The 19,547-nt window shown below is 43.6% G+C and overlaps 1 protein-coding gene across 1 annotated transcript in view; it reads left to right on the plus strand.

The window, feature by feature from the left end:
• The first annotated feature begins 2,814 nt into the window (after positions 1 to 2,814).
• Positions 2,815 to 19,547, plus strand: part of LOC149185302 (uncharacterized) — a 446,687-nt gene continuing 429,954 nt past the window's right edge. Inside the window, exon 1 of the mRNA XM_089417896.1 lies at positions 2,815 to 3,178. Coding sequence (XP_089274022.1) covers positions 2,987 to 3,178 — 192 coding nt within the window. The 5' untranslated portion in view covers positions 2,815 to 2,986. The remainder of the gene's footprint in view (positions 3,179 to 19,547) is intronic.

Below are 19,547 nucleotides of genomic sequence, written 5' to 3' on the forward strand. Positions count from 1 at the left end.
TGCTGCAAGTTGTCTCTATCTTTCTTTAATATGAAACTTCAGTTTACAATCTTTTGTACTGGTGCAGCCTTATACCAGTACGCAGGCTACAACCTTCTCTCGTTCTCCAAACTTCCTTGGAAGGGAGCTCCAACCCCCTTTGCTCTTGTACTAGCCAAGATACTAGTACGTAGGTGCTGACCTACAATCTTCTTTCCTTCAGGTACCACCTTTCATACATTTTCAGACTGGATATTCCTGAAGCATAACATTACAATCTGTAGACCCCAATTCATTCAACTTTCACAACAGATCATTGAAGCATAAAACAACCAATACTAGTATTATCAAACTTTGAATCACTGAACCACTGAACCCTGTCAATCACCAGTTACCAGAACACAGAGCAGACTACAGAACTCTGCAATAACAGTCAGACCCCACTGTAAACCCAAAATCAAGCTTCAAAAGATATACGCTACTTCAATGAGCAAAACCCGCGTATACACGCGCTTTTACCGAAGCCAACCTGCGTACAGATCTAAAAATAAACTTTCTCAATTTGCAGCTGTACCAGACATCAGTTAGACCCAGAACATAACATTGCGACAATATGCAGATCTAGAAATACGCATAATCAACCATATCATGATAGTGCATTTCAAACCATTAGATCCCGATCTATCCTTAGATCTAGTCTTCCATCAACCGATGTGATCTCTCCTTGGCTTAGATCAAGCAACCCAGAACCTGCATATCAGATCTCTTTCTCTCTTAGATATTCAAGCCTTGTCGAAAGATGATGTTGCCTAATGATCTTCTTCTCCTTATATAGCCTTAGGCCTTGCTCAATACCAAGAACCAAAACCATAGTAACACAATACCATCAACTTCAAAACTAGGGATCGACACGCCCGTTGAGACACAATGGTCCGAAATCATAGGCACAACTTCCAAGGACTAACCACCATGGACCAAAGGTACTTTTCCACATACACGCGCTTTTTCTGAATCCAACTAGCGTGTACACGCGACTTGGGCTTAACGAACCTGCGTATATGAACTTCCTTGGCATGCTGTACTAAGATCTGTCTTCTGATTAAGTTGCCATCACCTGTACCAACCTCTGAGCACCTGTACCAACCTCTGAGTGAGTTGCCATCAAGGACAACACTTGAATCATAATGCCAACAAAAAAGAAAGACATGGGTATGGAAAAGATGATGTTTAGGGCGCCCCTCAATAGTGTTGATCTCAATCTTCTTGGATTGTAACCTACTTTCACACCAAAATTGACCCATTAGGCTAGAAATTTTAAAATGCATATCACCTTATGCTAGTGTAAAGACAACCTTTATTTCAATGTGATTATGTTGTTTTCATCGTAAATAAATGATTATATTATAAACCTAGTTTTTTTAGTTTTTTTTGTATAAAAGGAAATACTAAACCTTTATTCAAATAAAATAAAGAATTAGATATTGAAAATTTTCCTCCTCACACAATTTTTGAATGTTTATTTAGATTACATGAAGTTCCCTCTCATAACTCCTCAACGTGACTTGAATTTTGTTTGTGTCTCATTTGAATGATTTCAAAGTCTTTATAACTACTTAGCTATATATATTGCACTTTGGAATGAAATATATATACCATAAACTTAGACTTTGTTCACATAATAAACTCTTTAGGCTATAATATTATAACACTTTCTTGAGGATTAATTATCCTCTTTATTAATTTTTCACCATTGTTTCTTTCTCATATTTTATAGTTTGTAATATTTCTTCAAGAGAATAATCTCACCCAACCCTCACATAACTAAAGAATGAAAATTTTAAAATCAAAACCAACTTTTACTTAATTATCACCTTCTCAAATATTTTAAAATAAAAGTAAATTAATTATAATCACATAATTCATAATATTATTATACACATTATAAACTCAAATTTAAATAACTATTTACAACACTCCAACTTAATATTTTTTAATAACTTTTAAAAACATCATAAAAACTAACCTTTAAAGCTTCACAATAATTATTAAAAAAAATCAATCAATATCACTTCAACATCATATTACATTAAAAAAGATAAATCATCTAGCACCATCTTAATTAATTGTATGAAGAAACTAAATTTAAATGAGGTATTGCCCGCTTTTACTTATTATTTCCTTTCTAGCATGAAATTGAACATAATCTACATTTAATAAAAATTGTGTCTCTTAAAAACCACAAGCGTTTGTCTTTAAAGCACATAATTGCATTGCAAAATAACCAGTTTAGATTCATTTTAATTTTGGATCTACCAAGCATCTAGAGGGATCAAATCTCTTTTCACTTGAAAAAAATTTGTATCTCAAGAGATTTGATCTCTCTCAACACTTCGTAGATTTCAAAATTAAAATGAATCTAGGTTAGTTTAATTATAATGATAAATAATTATAGTTATTTTATTTTATTTTGACCTACCTAAAATGTTAAGTGAAATTAGATTATTATATTTTTACTATATTAAAATTAAAATCTCAATAAATTTGATCCCTCTCCACACTTAATATATAATTGTAAATAATTATTAATTATTTTATTTATTTTGACATATTTAATATTTTAAATAACCTTAAATTACATCTCTACCTTACTAAATTAATAAAATACTAAATTCATAAAGAAAGACTCCAGACACAATACTGTGGTATCAAGAGTGCCTCTGGTGGTATAAGCTTACTAGACTCATAGAGTGTGCCTCTCGATACAATAATGTTATATCTAGCTTATCATGTGATATGAGAGGTATAAACGAGTCCAAAAGTCCCTAGTGCTCTATCTGGGGACCTCATTAGCGATATCCACCCGGTGTCTAGCATCATCAGGTCTATAAAGCGCCACGGCGCAACAATTTTCATGCCAAGGTAGAAATGGTTGACCTTTTCTTTATTACCCTGTTCGCACAACTCCCTTGTTTCTCGACATTCTCAGTTTCTTGTTTGTGTACATGTGATGGAAGCGTTGTTTCATGCTCATCTGAATTTAAGATATAGCAAATTTTCTGCTGACAACCAACACATTGGCGCTCCCCTGATTCGATCTCCATTTGCGTCATCAAACCAAAAATTTGGTACGATTTGGAAGGTTCGCATGGCTGCCCAATCAGGTGTCGACGTAAAGCACGAGGAACCCGCCATTAAACCAGTGCGTATATTCTTCAAAGCTCTTTGATTCTGTACACACACATTCTATTCTAACTTATACGAATCCCATGGATTCCAAAACGATTCAGAAAATGCAGTGCAGCTCAATTTCATAATTAATGATTCGATGTCCAATAAACAATGAGTCAACTTGGGCTGGTCAGAGATTGTGTTTGGATGTCAATCCCGACTATAGAATTGTGTTTGCAAGCTGAGATTGGAGCTTTGAAATGAATAATAACAAGCAAAATGCAATGAAAACTAAAGACCGGCCTTAAAAGGAAAACAGGATCTTGATTTTACCTTGGCAAAATGGCTTAAACATAACTCTGTGCTTATCAGATATACATGTTCCGTAACTAGATGCCTTGACTATAGAATTATGTTTGCAACCTAAGCTTGATGAAATTGGGGCTGTGAAATGAATAATAACCAGCAAATCTAGTTTGCGAGTTATCTAGGAAAAACGACCCATCAATGTTAGGAAAACAAGGTATCCAGATTCTCACCGTTGCTTGGAAATGCTGCGTCAGCAGCTCGAAAGACCAGGGTCACAGAACTTGACGCAGGGTTACATCGAGTAGTAGTACGTAATTTTGAGGGAAAACTTTTCGGTGTATTGTCCGTTGTTGTGCTGTTCTTTGTCTAGTGAGCCATGTTAATTTTTTTTGCAAAATCCTTATATTCATGGAGAAATTATAAAAGAGGAAGAAGAAAGAAAGCTAAAGGCATGTTAATGATGATGGACGATGGACACATACATAGAAGAAGAAATTATTTTAATATCCATGAGGTTAAAGATAGCTTATGGGACAGATTGCTTCTCCATCTGATTCTTGTATTCAGCCCTTTCCTATGAAGCCTCACAATAAACGCTCCCAGCTTCTCAACAAACCCCTAGCTGAATAGATTATCCCAAGAGCTAGTTGCCAGAATATCTGCATAACTTTCCCTGATGTCTTTGAAGGCATCACATTCAAAAATGAAATGCTTTTCTGTTTCCACTTTTTCGGAAGAGCAAAAAATACATACTCTTTCCTCCCACACTTCTTTTGGCCTTTTCGAGCGCCTTGTTTCACAACGAAGTTGATGTGAATTAGTCCTTAACTATGCAATAAGAATTTTAACTCTCCAAGAAATATTGGCCCCTATGTACGCTTTTTGTTGATGATTATGAGTAAGTTTAAACTCTTCAATATAGTACTTTTTTGTAATATTCCTAGGGAAAATTTACAGTAAATATGCAAAGCAAACATAGACAAAAAGCCATAAAACAGTAAGCACACAATTAGACCAAGAAATTGCACCAAAAGCTGCATTGCTGAGCCATTTTATTGATAAACAAGGGTGTACAATATGGTGTTGGAAAGAGTGCACCTGGGCTTGCTCAAGGCAAGCTAGCAAAGCCCCAAATGAAAGATAAGTCACCCCTCTCCAATCTGCTACTGTGCTGCTCTAGCTCTGCGCTGAAGATGCCCAGAAATACGCTGCTGGCTGAATAGAACTGCTGCTAGGGCCCTCTCCGGTGCTCAGAAAATTCTGGGAAATTAATCTCGGCCTCTCCACCAAATACCCAGAATAACCCACGAAGGATTTGGCCAATGGTTGACCTAAATTCGGCCCTATTTTCCCTCAATGGCTCAACTGCTGGGTGATTCGACCCACCTGTAAATCCTGCTGCAAATGGCCTCCAAAATAGCTGCAATCCTCACCAAAATACTTCCCCGACCTTCTCCCCAAGTTTCAGCCTCAACCACACCTCACTCCTCAACCTCCCGGAGTGCCTCCACCATGAACTGCGTAATCCCTGTGCTGCTGTAGTTGAACCTCTCACTGAAATCAGACTCCCTGCGGCTGGTACAAACTGATAAGGGTAGAACTCCCTCCTTGGGCTGGCACTCGAAGTCCACCGAAGCAAGGGTTGAGATCTCCGCTCGGAGACACTCATGTGCTAAACAACACTTGCAGACTTGGCTTCAGCTCAAGCGTGCTATTGTCAAAAGACAGTTTTGCAAATGATGAATGAATGACGAATTGAGTGTCTCTTCCTCTTTTTGTCAAGGAGCCTCCAAAATGCCCATGTGGGCCCAACTCGAATTCCCCACACCAAATCCGCTCCAATGAGAGCGTATTCCTCATGTGGGCCGTAATTCCCATGAGGTGGCCCCCATGCTCCACTAAGGCCGCAATATTTCCTCCAACTCTAATGTTTGGGTGTGCTCTAAGCCAAAAATCATGTGTGGGACCTCTAAACCCACATTTCCTAAGTGCAACCGTGCATTATAGCAAAAATGGTCAAAATTGATATTTCACTTAGCAAAATGCTAAGTGGGAATATCACAGTCCTCCCCGCCAAAACGTTGCTTGTCCTCAAGCAACTGCAACGAAGGATGTTGAAGTATCTTCTCCCCCTCCCAGGTGGCATCCTCATCTGGCAGATTCCTCCATTTGATAAAAACTCCTTGATGACCCAGTTTCTCAAGTGCCTCTCCCGGGTATCCAAAATGGCTTCTACCTCCAGCACTAAATGCCCCTCATCGTCCATAGGGGGTAGTTTTGTAGCTACTGTCACCTGTTGCCCCAATGCCTTTTTCAAGCAAGACACATGAAAGATGTTGTGCACCCGACTCCCCGAGGGTAGCTCCAGCTCATATGCTACCTCCCCAACCTTCCGAGTGACACGATACGGTCCATAGAAGCGGGGTTTGAGCTTCTCGACCCCCTTCTGCTTGAGCGATGACTGTCGGTATGGTTGAAGCCTCAAGAAGACCAAGTCCCCTACTTCGAATTACCTCTCAACTCTGCCCCTGTCTGCATAAAGCTTCTGCTCGTTTTGGGCCATCTGCGTGTTGTCTTTGAGAGGCCGAAAAATGTCTTGGCTCTTGCTGTTTCCAAACATAACATCAGTAAAAGACAATGCATTGTAACCATACAAAGCTCGGAATTTCGACTTACCTATGGACATGTGGTATGTGGTGTTGTAGCAGTATTCACCCAAGTGCAGCCACCATATCCATGCTCGCTGTTGACCTGTCACATAGTTACGCAAGTAGCCCTCTAGCCACTTGTTAACTATCTCCGTCTGCTCATTCGTCTGAGGGTGATAACTAGTACTCAGAGTGAGCTCAGTGCCCACCAACCGAAATAGCTCCTGCCAAAATCCACCCATGAACTGGTTATCCCAGTCACTAACAATGGTCTTTGGGAGACCATGTAGCCGAAACACCTCCCTGAAGAACAATTTGACCACCTGTGAGGCCGAGTACCGGGCTGAGATGGCGAAGAAATGGGCAAACTTCGTCAGGCGATCCACCACCATGTAAATGCAGTCCTTGCCTTGTACTGTGGGCAGCCCGGTAATGAAGTCCATCGATATGCTCTCCCATTTCCCCTCAGGGATTGGAAGCAGCTGCAATAGGCCTACAGGGTGTGACTGCTCACCCTTGTTCCGCTGGCATGTGTCACACTCCCTGATATGCCTCAGAACATCATCCTTGAGGCCCCTCCATGCAAAACACTCTCTAATGGCCTTGTATGTCTTCGTGAACCCTTGGTGCCCTGCTAGTGGTGAGTCATGGGCGACTTGTAAAATCTTCTCCCTCAGTTGGGAGCTGGGTACCAAATAAATCCGGTCTCAGAAGTAGATCACCTCGTTCATCACCCTATACCAGTCATCTGCCACCATCCCATCAAGGACCTCACACGCGAACCGATCCTTGGAGTATTCCACTAGTAGCTGTGCCCTCCAATCCGGGGCAATACTCATCAAAGAGAGAGCGACTGGCCTCCTGGACAACGCATCAACCACCACGTTGTGTTTCCCCTTGACATACTCAATGTCAAAGTCATATGCTTGGAGCTTGCTCACCCACTTTTGCTGCCTCTCCTGCAATTGTTTCTGCTCCAAGAAAAACCTGAGGCTGTTGTGGTCTGTCTTGACTTTGAACCTGTTCCCCACCAAATACTGTCTAAACTTAGCTAGTGCATGCATGATGGCCAACATCTCCTTGTCATATATGGAGTACAGTAGCTCATGGGGCAGTAGCTTTCGACTCTCGAAAGCTATGGGGTGCCCTCCTTGCATCAACACGGCCCCCACACCCACTCCAGATGCATTGCACTCCAGCACAAAGGGCTGGGTGAAGTCAGGGAGTGCCAATACTGGACAACTACTCATGACCTGTTTGAGGCACTCAAAAGCCTCTTGCGTTGTAGTGGTCCACTCAAATGCCCCTTTCTTCGTCAAGTTAGTGAGGGGTGCTGCTAGCTAGGAGAAGCCCTTCACAAACTTCTTGTAATAAGTGTAGATGCCCACGAATCCCCTTAGCTCTGTCACATTCCGGGGCTCTGGCCAATCTCGGATAGCTCAAATCTTCTCCTCATGGACTCTCACACCATCCACCCCAATGATATGCCCTAGATAGAGCATCTCGGTCAACCCAAACTCACACTTGGACAGTTTAGCATAAAACTGTTGCTCCTCCAGAATATGCAACACTGTCTCAATGTGCTGCAAGTGCTCCTCCCAGGTCCGGCTATAGATCAGTATGTCATCGAAGAACACTAGCACGAACTTCCTCAACTGCCCACGAAATACGTGGTTCATGCATACCTAGAAAGTAGTTGGTGCGTTGGTCAGCTCGAAGGGCATAATCGAGAACTCGGAGTGTCCATAATGGCACCGGAACGCTGTCTTTGGGATATCCTGGTCCCTCACCCGGATCTGATGGTACCTCGACGACAAATCAATCTTCGAAAAGAACTTAGCTCCTCTCAACTCATCCATCAGCTCATCTATACGTGGGATGGGGTAGCAGTTCTTCAGTGTCTTTTTGTTGAGGGCCCGGTAATCTATGCACATGCGCAAGGACCCATCCTTCTTCTTCACCAGAACAACCGATGAAGCAAAAGGGCTGGAGCTGGGCCTAATGTGCCCAAGTGCCAACAACTCGTGGATAGCCCTCTCTATCTCATCTCGATATGCCTTGGGATGTCGGTAAGGAGTGGTGATCACGACTTGTACTCCTGGCTCCAGCTCAATAGTATGCTCAAACCCCCGATCAAGTGGTTGACCCGGTGGTATGTCTCCAAACACTACTGGGTACCTGTCCAAAATGGCCTGTATCTCTGGATGTGGTGGCTTGGGCTTGCCCCCAGCCTCTGAGATCCTCAACTCCACAACCCACTCAATGTCCCCATGTCTCAAATCAGCCTCCATCCTGTGGGCCGAAACAGTTTGTGGTGGGTAGGAGTGCATTCCCTGTAGCAACACTAGCTTGCCATTTGGCCCTACAAACTCCATCTCCAACTTCCTCCAATCGGTCGTGACTCTGCCAAGTGAATAGAGCCACTGGACCCCCAACACCACGTTGGTGTCCGGTACGTCCACCACAAAGAAGTGATCTGTCATGGAGTAGTTCCCCATGGTCACTGTCAAGGCTGGCACGTAGCGTGTGCACTGCATGGTCCTATCCCCAGGCACAAGAACTGAGAATCCCTCAAACTCCTCAGTTGTGATGCCCCTCCTCTGAACCAACTGGGCATCAATGAAATTGTGGGTAGCCCCACTGTCCACCAGAACTGATACACGTTGCCCCTGAATAGTGCCTCTGATCCTTAGGGTCAAAAACTTGGGTACCCCGCACAGTGATGCAAGGACCCCTTTGGAAGGTGCAAAGGAAACTCCTCCTGGTGGTGGTGGCCCTCCCGCCCGAGGTGTTGCACTGTCATCTCCACCCATCTCAAAATATGTCTCATCCTCTGCATCACTGTCAGAGAAGACCTCAATATAATGGGCCTTGCTCGCTGCACATCTGTGGCATGGTGCCCACGACTCCTGACAGGTGAAACACAATTTCCTCCTCTAGAGGTCTCTCCCAGTCTCCTCGTCCAGCTGTCCACACCCTTGATTGGCCCTCGATGGTGGAGCTCTGGTGTCTCTTCCCCTCTACTGGAAACCCTATCTGGGGGGTACTAGTGCTCGAGCCCTAGGTAGGGCATCCTTAGGTCTCGCGCTCTCCCTACTGCGTCCTGTAACATAGTTCTCCCTACTAACCCTTGTAATAGTTCTGCTAGCCCCTCCATAAACATGTAGATCCTCCTAGTCTTCAACAAATTCGGCACCATCACAGGCAACCTTAAAAACTTTGAAATATATGCCTCAACACTCCTGGTTTGCTTGAGCCTTGTCAGCTCCCCAAATTACTCCTCAGGATCTTTCCTCTCAAACCGCTCCAACACCCTCCTGGTGAAATCATCATAAGCAGTCACTCTTGCATGTCCCAACGTGGTCAACCCATGGAACCACCAGTCATGAGCTTCCCCCTCCAGATGCAATGTGGCAATCTTGATTGCCTCTCCCTCTGTCATTTGATTTAGCTGGAAATAGACATCCAATTTTCGACCCACACTTTGGCTGAGCTCTTGGAAGAGCCATCGAAAGTTGGGAGAAACAACCTCCCCATAGTGTGCTGCAAGTCTGTCCCCTGCGTGTAGCCTCCTCCACTCTGTCCCTTGGGCCTATTGTTGCCCTTCAACTGGCAGAAATCCCTGAAAGTGATGGCTTTCCCAAAATTAGGTCCATAGGATTGATACTCGAAGAAATAGTCCCCATAAGGCATATCCTCCTGCTCTGGTTGCCCACCAGCTCCAGATGTTAGGAACGTGGGAATGGTAGACCTAGGGGGTGTGTTTGGAATAAGAGGCATGTTGGGATTAAGGGATGCATGTTGTTGCGAAGTGCCAGATCCTTCCCCCAATTGGAAATCCCCTTGGACTCCCTTACCCTTCTTGCCGTTGCTATTCCTCTGGCCCATTTCTTCAATGTTTCTGGACAAGTCCTGCACTGCCTTCAACAAAAAATGAGCAAAATCCTCATCCTTGCTCCTTTTGTCTCCCTCATTGCCCCCCATTTTTGTTTCTACAGCCTCTGGTTTGGTTATTTCAAGATCAGGGGAAATCTGCAACTGCCTTTCTCTGCTCCTATACATTTGCCTTTGGTATGTGACATTATGCCTATCCTCCGGTGTCATAGATTGCACTGCTGGAACAGGTTGTGCCAATTCTATGAGTTCTGATACCATTGTAATATTCCTAGGGAAAATTTACAATAAATATGCAAAGCAAACATAGACAAAAAGCCATAAAACGGTAACCACACAATTAGACCAAGAAATTGCACCAATAGTTGTGCTGCTAAGCCATTTTATTGATAAACGAGGGTGTACAATATGGCGCTGGAAAGAGTGCACCTAGGCTTGCTCAAGGCAAGCTAGCAAAGCCCCAAATGAAAGATAAGTCACCCCTCTCCAATCTGTTGCTGTGCTGCTCTAGCTCTACGTTGAAGATGCCAAGAAATACGATGCTGCCTGAATAGAACTGCTGCTAGGGCCCTCTTCGGTGCTCATAAAATTCTGGGAAAATAATCCTGGTCTCTCTACCAAATACCCAGAATAACCCACGAAGGATTTGGCCAATGGTTGACCTCGGGAATTCGACCCTATTTTCCCTCAATGGCTCAACTGCCAGTGTGATCAATATTATTGTACAAGCTCCAAAATTTTGTCTCCTACAAAGTAGGGGACCTGCGAAAAATAGTAACTCTCTCCAATCCATGTAAAAATGTGTCTGAATCATAACCATATTCATCCTGCAACCAATCTCCTTGGGAGTTTCCCCTAGCTTGTATCTACATCTGGCTCTGAACCACCAACATGATGAAATGTGTTGGTCTTTGTTACCCCTCCATTTAGCAGGGGTACACATAATGAAATTTTGCATTGTTACCCCATATTTTGATAAGTAGGGCAGGTTTTGGGCATAAGGTAGCCCTCCTTGATTGGCTGGATATATCTTTATTCGTGGTCACTTTCGCATTATTTGAGGCAATTCATGTTTTTTGAGGCATAGGTCACACCACGAGGCAGATTTGGGGTTGTTTGTGGACATTTGGATGCCTCCTATGCATGCCATGTGGCACTTTCTTGAACACTGCCCTATGTGTCACATTGTGGGCTGATTTGTACACGATTAGGTGGCTGATTTGCACATGTAGCAGCATTTTGAGGTAATTGGATGACATGGACAGCTTACTTGGATGATTTGATATGTGTCACTTGCTTGGCGCACATGGGTGTTGTGGACAGGGCTTAAATGAAGTACCTTGAAGTATTAATGAGCTGGAGTAATGACTAGTTTCGCGTTACTTGGCTGTTGAAGGGTTTCCTGACCATATTTATGACTTAAATAATCATTTGCATGCATTAGGGAGGTGCCTTGACCCAAGGTATGACCTCGGTCCTTCATTTCGAGCCTTAATTGAAGACACTTGACCATTATTACACCTTAATTGTGGAGATGTTATAATAATTTAGCCCTTGAGTAGAGATTCCCCGAAGTTATTACAATAAAAGAGGAGAACGTTGGAATCTTTTGGGATAAGGAAGATGTCAGACCATGGCTGGATGACTTTCACATGATCTAAGGGTGGATTTGGACCATATCTTGCCTCAAAACTCTTCCAATATATTTTAAGGTGTTACCCACCATCAGTGGGTGACCCCATAGGAGAATTTTTCTCCTAGATTTGTCTTCAACCTGTTACCACTCAAACTAGCAGGGGACCTAAAGGGGATCCCTAAAGGGCAAATGTTAGGCCAAGGGCAACAAATGGAGACTTAGCCCACTGTCACCTCTGTTATGGCTCCCTTCTATTTACAGACTTTCACCGATGGGAGGAGACCCGATATGTATGGAGTCACTAATGAACGATAAGTCAATGGATATGAGTGACCCAAACAGACCCTTTCCTAGAAAAGTTTGAAAGATTGAGCTTGCTTTCTCACTAAGCAAGGTATTATGTATTCTAGGGAAAGGAGGAGAGGATTTTGAGGGTTAGGTTTATGGGAATAGGCCCGTGAAATAGTTCCTCAATCCCTAAAATCCTTGTTAGAATTGGTATCCCGAATGGTTCTTGAAGAATGATCTTTTAAAGGAACGGGACCACACGGGGCCAAGTGGACCCGGTCTAGGGTATGAGGAAAGTATGAAGCAACCAATGATATTCTTACCTTAGACAAGGTGGAGAAAGGATCAAGGAAATAATTTCACTTGACGATGTTGTCTTGACCATATGAGGCACTAGCCTTGGGAATGGCAGGGCAAGTTTTGATCCCGGAGCTAGGGCTTGACTTTTCTCCCAACTGCACCGTCAATATGAGTTCAAAATTGGAGGAGAGCTAGAGGAAAGGCCAATGCAGGAGACCCTAGGAGATCGATTTTTTTTATGGCTAGCTTGTCGGGAAATTGATGCCCTAGGTACCCCAATGTGGCTAGTTTCGGAAGAATGTGAGAAAATATGGATTTTAGTGACCACCCTTGGTAGATCAATGCCTTAATCTTTGGGAGAATGGAGTCTATGTTGACTAAGAGTAGGATTTCTTGGTTCCCAGTCAAGGAGATCTTAAGATCACTTCGTTTTCCTTCTAGGTCAAGAGGAAGCAACCTCGCAGCTTGTATACTTCGATGTGCAAGAGGAATGGCTTGTCAAGGTCAAATTTTACCCCTAGGAGATTTCACTCACATTACATGGCCCAAACATTGAAGGAATGCTATAATAGAGACAGACTCCCCAATATTAAGCAGTAAATGCATGCAACAATTAGCCCTAGAAGAACGAAAATCTCAGTCCAACATATATGACAAAAATAAACAAGAGTAACATCAAAAGTATGTACTTACATGTAATAGAGTATATCCATCCATTCACAATTGACAATAAAGAAGCTCCAAGAGAAGATAGACCAATATCCACACATCAAAACTCATCCATAAAGCTCCAATTCATCCTTAGAAAAAGTGAGAAAATATCAAGAGAGATAAGAGATCCAAATCAAAGCAATGATGAGAAATGAACTCATCTCACTTGTATTTATACAGAAATTAGGAGTTCGAATTAGCCTCCTTGGCCTACATAAGCCCCAAAAATAAAATAATGTTCTAATAATACAACTTTTGGTGACAAGCCCACCAAATTAGCTCATAAATGAAAAAGTAAGCCTCTTAAGAGGTCAAATAATAATCTATGCATGTCGTAGGGCCCTCTAAGAGGCCTAATGAAGTCCATGGGTGCCACAATGAAGAATAGGACCCTCAAAAGCAGTGGACAAGGGGTTGGCCCCTTGTAATAACCTGTGGTGCTCCAAATGACATGTGGGGGCACACAAGTGTCCTCATGGGTCTCCAAACAAATTGAAGATGCCTGTAGATCGCTTGCAAGAGATATGATTATGGTGTAGGTGATGCCACAACATCGTGCAAGTCCTGGATCATCTGCCAAGTATGGTGTAGATCTGGGCCAGCTAGGCATGATGGATCAGGTGCATCCTCCTCGTCCAATAAGTGAACCACGAGCAATCTTTGAATGGCTGTGGGGATCCATGAAGTGCAATCTGCTGTTGTGGAGGCCCATGGCTCTCAATGCTCACCCTACATGTGCCAATGTAGCCCTCTGGAGGATTAGGACCTCGTATAGGGAGACCAAACCCCAAATGGAAACCATCTGCAATCCTGCATAAGATCCAATGCGTCCCCTAGCCTTCCAATACAACAAGTCATTAGAGAAATCAAGTAAATGAGCTTACCTAATCATGGACCACAGGTGGGGACTTCATAATGGCCTGCCCTTCCATAATGGGCTTCGGGATGTGCCAATGTCTCCTAAACTCCAAATGGGGTTAACCAAGCACCCTATTAGGTTGTTTCTACTTCTACAGGGGACAATATTCAGGTTATATCCTTCAAAAAGTGGTGGCATGTGACAGATATGGTGAATGAAGTAGGGGATGAGAAGGGGCAGCCCTGGGTCACATGTTGGGGTACAAGGGTAGCTAATAAGAGGGAAGCCCACACTTGGGTTTATAATGTGTAGGAGGGAGCAATCGTGGTACATGAGGTGCCCCGGCCTTGATTTTTCCACCCTTCTTTATATGCCTGTTTCTTTTTATGATTTTCTTTGATTAACTGCTCGGGGTTCAAGGGGTTAGAGCATGATTTATAAGATATAGCAGTGAATTCCCCCTTTGAAGGTGGGACAGTTCATCTCCCACCAGGGGTTGGGACAATCATGGGTTCATATATGATGAAGAAGGCTCATGGAACCTCCAACCCCCGATCAAGTGGTTGACCCGGTGGTATGTCTCCAAACACTTCTGGGTACCTGTCCAAAATGGCCTGTATCTCTGGATGTGGTGGCTTGGGCTTGCCCCCAGCCTCTGAGATTCTCAACTCGACAACCCACTCAATGTCCCCATGTCTCAAATCAGCGTCCATCCTATGGGCCGAAATAGCTTGTGGTGGGTAGGAGTGCATTCTCTGTAGAAACACTCGCTTGCCATTTGGCCCTACAAACTCCATCTCCAACTTCCTCCAATCGGTCGTGACTCTACCAAGTGAATAGAGCCATTGGATCCCCAACACCACGTTGGTGTCCGGTACGTCCACCACAAAGAAGTGATCTGTCATGGAGTAGTTTCCCATGGTCACTGTCAAGGCTGGCACGTAGCGTGTGCATTGCATGGTCCTATCCCTGGGCACAAGAATTGAGAATCCCTCAAACTCCTCAGTTGTGATGCCCCTCCTCTGAACCAACTGGGCATTAATGAAACTGTGGGTAGCCCTACTGGCAACTAGAACTGATACACGTTGCCCCTGAATAGTGCCTCTGATCTTCAGGGTCAAAAACTTGGGTACCCTGCGCAGTGATGCAAGGACCCCTCTGGAAGGTGCAAAGGAAACCCCCCTGGTGGTGGTGGTGGCCCTCCCACTTGAGGTGTTGCACTGTCATCTCCACCCATCTCAAAATATGTCTCATCCTCTGCATCACTGTCAGAGAAGACCTCAATATAATGGGCCTTGCTCGCTGCACATCTGTGGCATGGTGCCCACGACTCCTGACAGGTAAAACACAATTTCCTCCTCTAGAGGTCTCTCCCAGTCTCCTCGTCCAGCTGTCCCCGCCCTTGATTGGCCGTCGATGGTGGAGCTCTGGTGTCTCTTCCCCTCTACTGGAAACTCTATCTGGGGGGTACTAGTGCTCGAGCCCTAGGTAGGGCATCCTTAGGTCTCGCGCTCTCCCTGTAACATAGTTCTCCCTACAAACCCTTGTAATAGTTCTGTTAGCCCCTCCATAAACATGTAGATCCTCCTAGTCTCCAACAAATTCGGCACCATCATAGGCAACCTCAAAAACTCTGAAATATATGCCTCAACACTCCTGGTTTGCTATAGCCTTGTCAGCTCCCCAAAGTACTCCTCAGGATTTTTCCTCTCAAACCGCTCCAACACCCTCCTGGTGAAATCATCATAAGCAGTCACTCCTTGTTAAATTTGGACAACTAGGTCCAAACTCCATGTTCTGATGCTCAGATTAAGAGGCTAATATTTTTGTTGGATTCCTCTTTCTGAGAGGTGTAAAATCCATATAAAAATAGTCTTAATCCGATGAGCAGAACTTATATTTTGAATTTATTATTCTTAATAAATTATATGTGCAAAGGTCAGCCAGTTTTGTAATGTAGGCTCACATGCCCAACAGATGTGTCACACACCCTCATTGATGGATATATATATACAGGAAAAGTTGGAGAGAATTTGATCACAACACAACTCACATCTTCCTCTCTCATCCTAAAAAGTACGAGCTACCTGGAGGACGAATTTCAGCCACACGTGGGAAGGACGAAGAGGATTTTTCTGCTGCTAGGGTTTCTGTTGCTAGGGTTTCGCAGAAGTTTGACCAGCGTTGACTTTGGTCAACGCTTGGTCCAAACAAGCTGAAAACTTGTGGGAGGTTCGATTTTTGAAGGCCATACTACCTGGCACAAAAATCGAGGTCAAAGGGTTGACCGTTTTGCTGCTGCGTTGACTTTTAGCTTGCTGCCCCTGCGTTGACTTTTAGCTTGCTGCCCCTGCGTTGACTTTTCAGGACAGCGTTGACTTTTGTAGAACTGACTTGGGTTGACTCATCTACTGGTTGGAGGGTTGTTGTGACACATGCTGGGCTGGCTGACCAAAGGAGACTTTGCTGGTTGAAGCATCCTGTTGACCGCCGAAACAAACACATACATTTTTTTCTTGTTTCTGATTTGTCTTCTGTAAGATCTGCTTATATGTTCTATCTGCATTTTGCTTATCTACTTGTATGATTGCTATGAGAAAAGTGAAATTGCTCTTAGCATAGAACATCTACAAAACTTTACATGGTATCAGAGCTGAGGTGAAGACAAACTCTATCTATAGCAATCATCATCGAAGGAAATGGATTCCTCTAAGCTTGAATTCAGGGAGAATGACAAGCTGACTGGAAGTGATGACTTCCATGCCTGGAAGATGTTATTAGATCTCAAATTAGAAGATCATGATCTCCTAGATCATGTGACAGGGAAGATTCAAGAACCTCCATCAAATGCCTCTGCTGCTGTTAAACACAAGTATAAGAAGGGAGAAATCAGAGCAAAACTGCTGATCAGGGAATCCATAAATAAGAGTCTGGTTGCCTACATATCTGAACTAGGCACATCCAAGGAGATGTATGACAAACTGATACTTATGTTCCGAGTAAACAATGTGAACCAAGTGCTATTCCTCAAGAACAAGTTGAAGAATATGAAGAAGGGCCGAGACGAGTCTATTCAAACTTTCTTTATGAAGTTGATCGAAACCAGGAACAATCTGCTAGCTATTGGGGAGACAATAGCTGATCGTGAGATGGTTCTCACCGCACTTGGAGGACTTCCATATGAATGGCAAGTATTCACAACTACCATTCTCAACAATAATACCATCCCTAACTTTGATGAGCTTCTGTCTAGATGTATGCAAGAAGAAACAAGGATGAAGGAATTTGATAATGAAAGAAATGCTGCCTATGTTGCTCATTCCCGAAAGAAGAACTCTGGTGGTTCCAAGGACAAAGGAAGGACTAAGACTCAAAAGAAGAAGGGTAAATGTTTCACCTGCCATAGGACTGGACACTATGCTAGAGAATGCCCCTTCCAGAAGAATTCTCCCGATAGTGACGACAACAACAACAACCGAAGGAATGGGAATCAAAGAAATGACAAATCCAAAGGAAAGAGGAAGGCTCACTTTGAAGGAAACCATCCACCTTCTAAAAGGACCAGAAATACCAGGTATGAGGAGTCTAATGTTGTTGATAAAAGAAATGAGTATATTCTAATATCTGCTCTCTCAGCTGCATCTCCGCCCGACACTATGGATGTCTGGCTAATCGATAGTGGTGCCTCAAGACACATCACCGGATTCAAGGAAGCACTTTCTGACATGGTTGAAAGGGATACTAATCTAGAAATTATCCTTGGGGATAATGCCACTTATCCTGTGAAAGGGACCGGGACTGTGACCCTCCACTTGTCTCAAGGACAAGTCCTCCATCTACAAGATGTACTCTATGTACCCAAATTGAAGAAGAACCTTGTGTCTGTATTTGCCATGGAAGACAAAGGATTCAATGTAACTTTCTCTGATGGAAAGGTACTCATGTGGAAGAAGAGCTTCAAGGAAGCTATCTCAATTGGTTTTAGAGTTGGTACACTCTACCAGGTTGGAGGGAGTCCGTTGGGAGCTATGACTTGTGATACTATCCGTCAAACCGAACTATGGCACCGAAGATTTGGACACCTTCATTACAAGGCTCTTCCCGAAGCAAGGAAGGTGGTGACAGGGATGCCTGATTTTGGAAATAATCATAAAGGTGTATGTAAGGGCTGTGCTGAAGGAAAACATACAAGGGGGCCTTTCCCCTCAAGTGTCACAAAGACATCTGAGATATTGCAACTGGTCCATTCTGATCTTTCCGGTATGTTGCCTGTAACATCCCTGGGGGGATGTTCTTACTATATGACATTTACTGATGACTTCTCTCGCAAAACCTGGATATACTTCTTGAAGAAGAAGGATGAGGCTTTCATGTGGTTCCGTACCTTCAAAGCCTTGGTGGAAAATATGACCGGAAAGAAGATCAAGATTTTGAGGACTGACAATGGCACTGAATATGAGTCAAATGAGTTCAAAGACTTTTGCAGAGAAGCTGGCATTAAGAGGGAGACTACCACTGCATATACTCCTGAGCAGAATGGTGTTGCTGAACGCAAGAATAGGACTATTGTGGAAGCTGCTCGTGCCATGCTATGTGACCAGGGTCTTCCAAAGTTTCTGTGGGGAGAAGCTGCAAATACTGCTGTGTACATTCAAAACCGATGCCCTCATTCCGCTTTGGACTCCAAAACTCCCGAAGAGGTTTTCTCTGGTAAGAAACCTGATGTCTCACATTTTAGAATTTTTGGATGTCCTGTCTATTTTCATGTGCCGAAAGAAAAGAGAAGTAAGCTGGATGCTACTGGGAAGAAAGGAATGTTTGTGGGCTACAGTGAGACTTCTAAGGCATATAGAGTCTATGTACCTGGTCAAAGGGAAGTAGAGATAAGCCATGATGTCACTTTTGACGAAGATGCTTCCCTGAAGAAAGTAGTAGATCTTCCTAGATCTGAAGAAAACCATGAAGAAAGACCTGGAAATCTGGAAGAACCCCAGGATGAGACTATGCCTGATGTTGAAGGGCCAATGGACCCTATTGATCCTTCCCCTTCTCTAGGAAAGAGGCCATCATGGCTCAGGGACACCCTCGAAGATGCTGAGGGTCATGCTGCCCCAAGGGGAACATTCCGAGAAAGCAAGAAGCCGTGTAGATACCAAGGGTATCTAGCTGCCATGAGTACTATTATACAATCTGAACCTGGATCTTTTGAAGAAGCCATCAAGCATCAAGTCTGGAAGGATGCTATGCATGAAGAATATGAGGCTATTATGAAGAATGATGTCTGGGATGTGGTCCCGAGACCGAAGGACAAATCTGTTGTCACCGCTAAATGGCTCTACAAGATTAAACATGGATCTGATGGGAGTGCTGAAAAGTTTAAGGCAAGATTTGTTGCCCGTGGCTTCTCTCAAAAGGAAGGAATTGACTATGACGATATATTTGCACCTGTGGCTCGATATACCACCATCCGATCCATCATAGCCCTTGCTGCTACGCAAGGATGGAGTCTTCATCAGATGGATGTCAAGACCGCTTTTCTGCATGGTGCAATAAAGGAAGAGGTGTATGTAGAACAACCTCTGGGATTTGAAGTTCAAGATCGAGACACTTATGTCTGCAGGTTGAAGAAAGCCCTCTATGGGTTAAAGCAAGCACCCAGAGCTTGGTATGAGAGGATGGATAGTTACTTGATGAAGCTGGGCTTCACTCGAAGCAATGCTGATCCAAACCTTTACTTTAAGGTTGAGGAAGGAAA

The sequence above is a fragment of the Pinus tabuliformis genome, chromosome 3_2, assembly GCF_031772625.1.
Source record: "Pinus tabuliformis cultivar Carrire ecotype Pingquan chromosome 3_2, CPIR1, whole genome shotgun sequence".
Classification (NCBI taxonomy): domain Eukaryota; kingdom Viridiplantae; phylum Streptophyta; class Pinopsida; order Pinales; family Pinaceae; genus Pinus; species Pinus tabuliformis.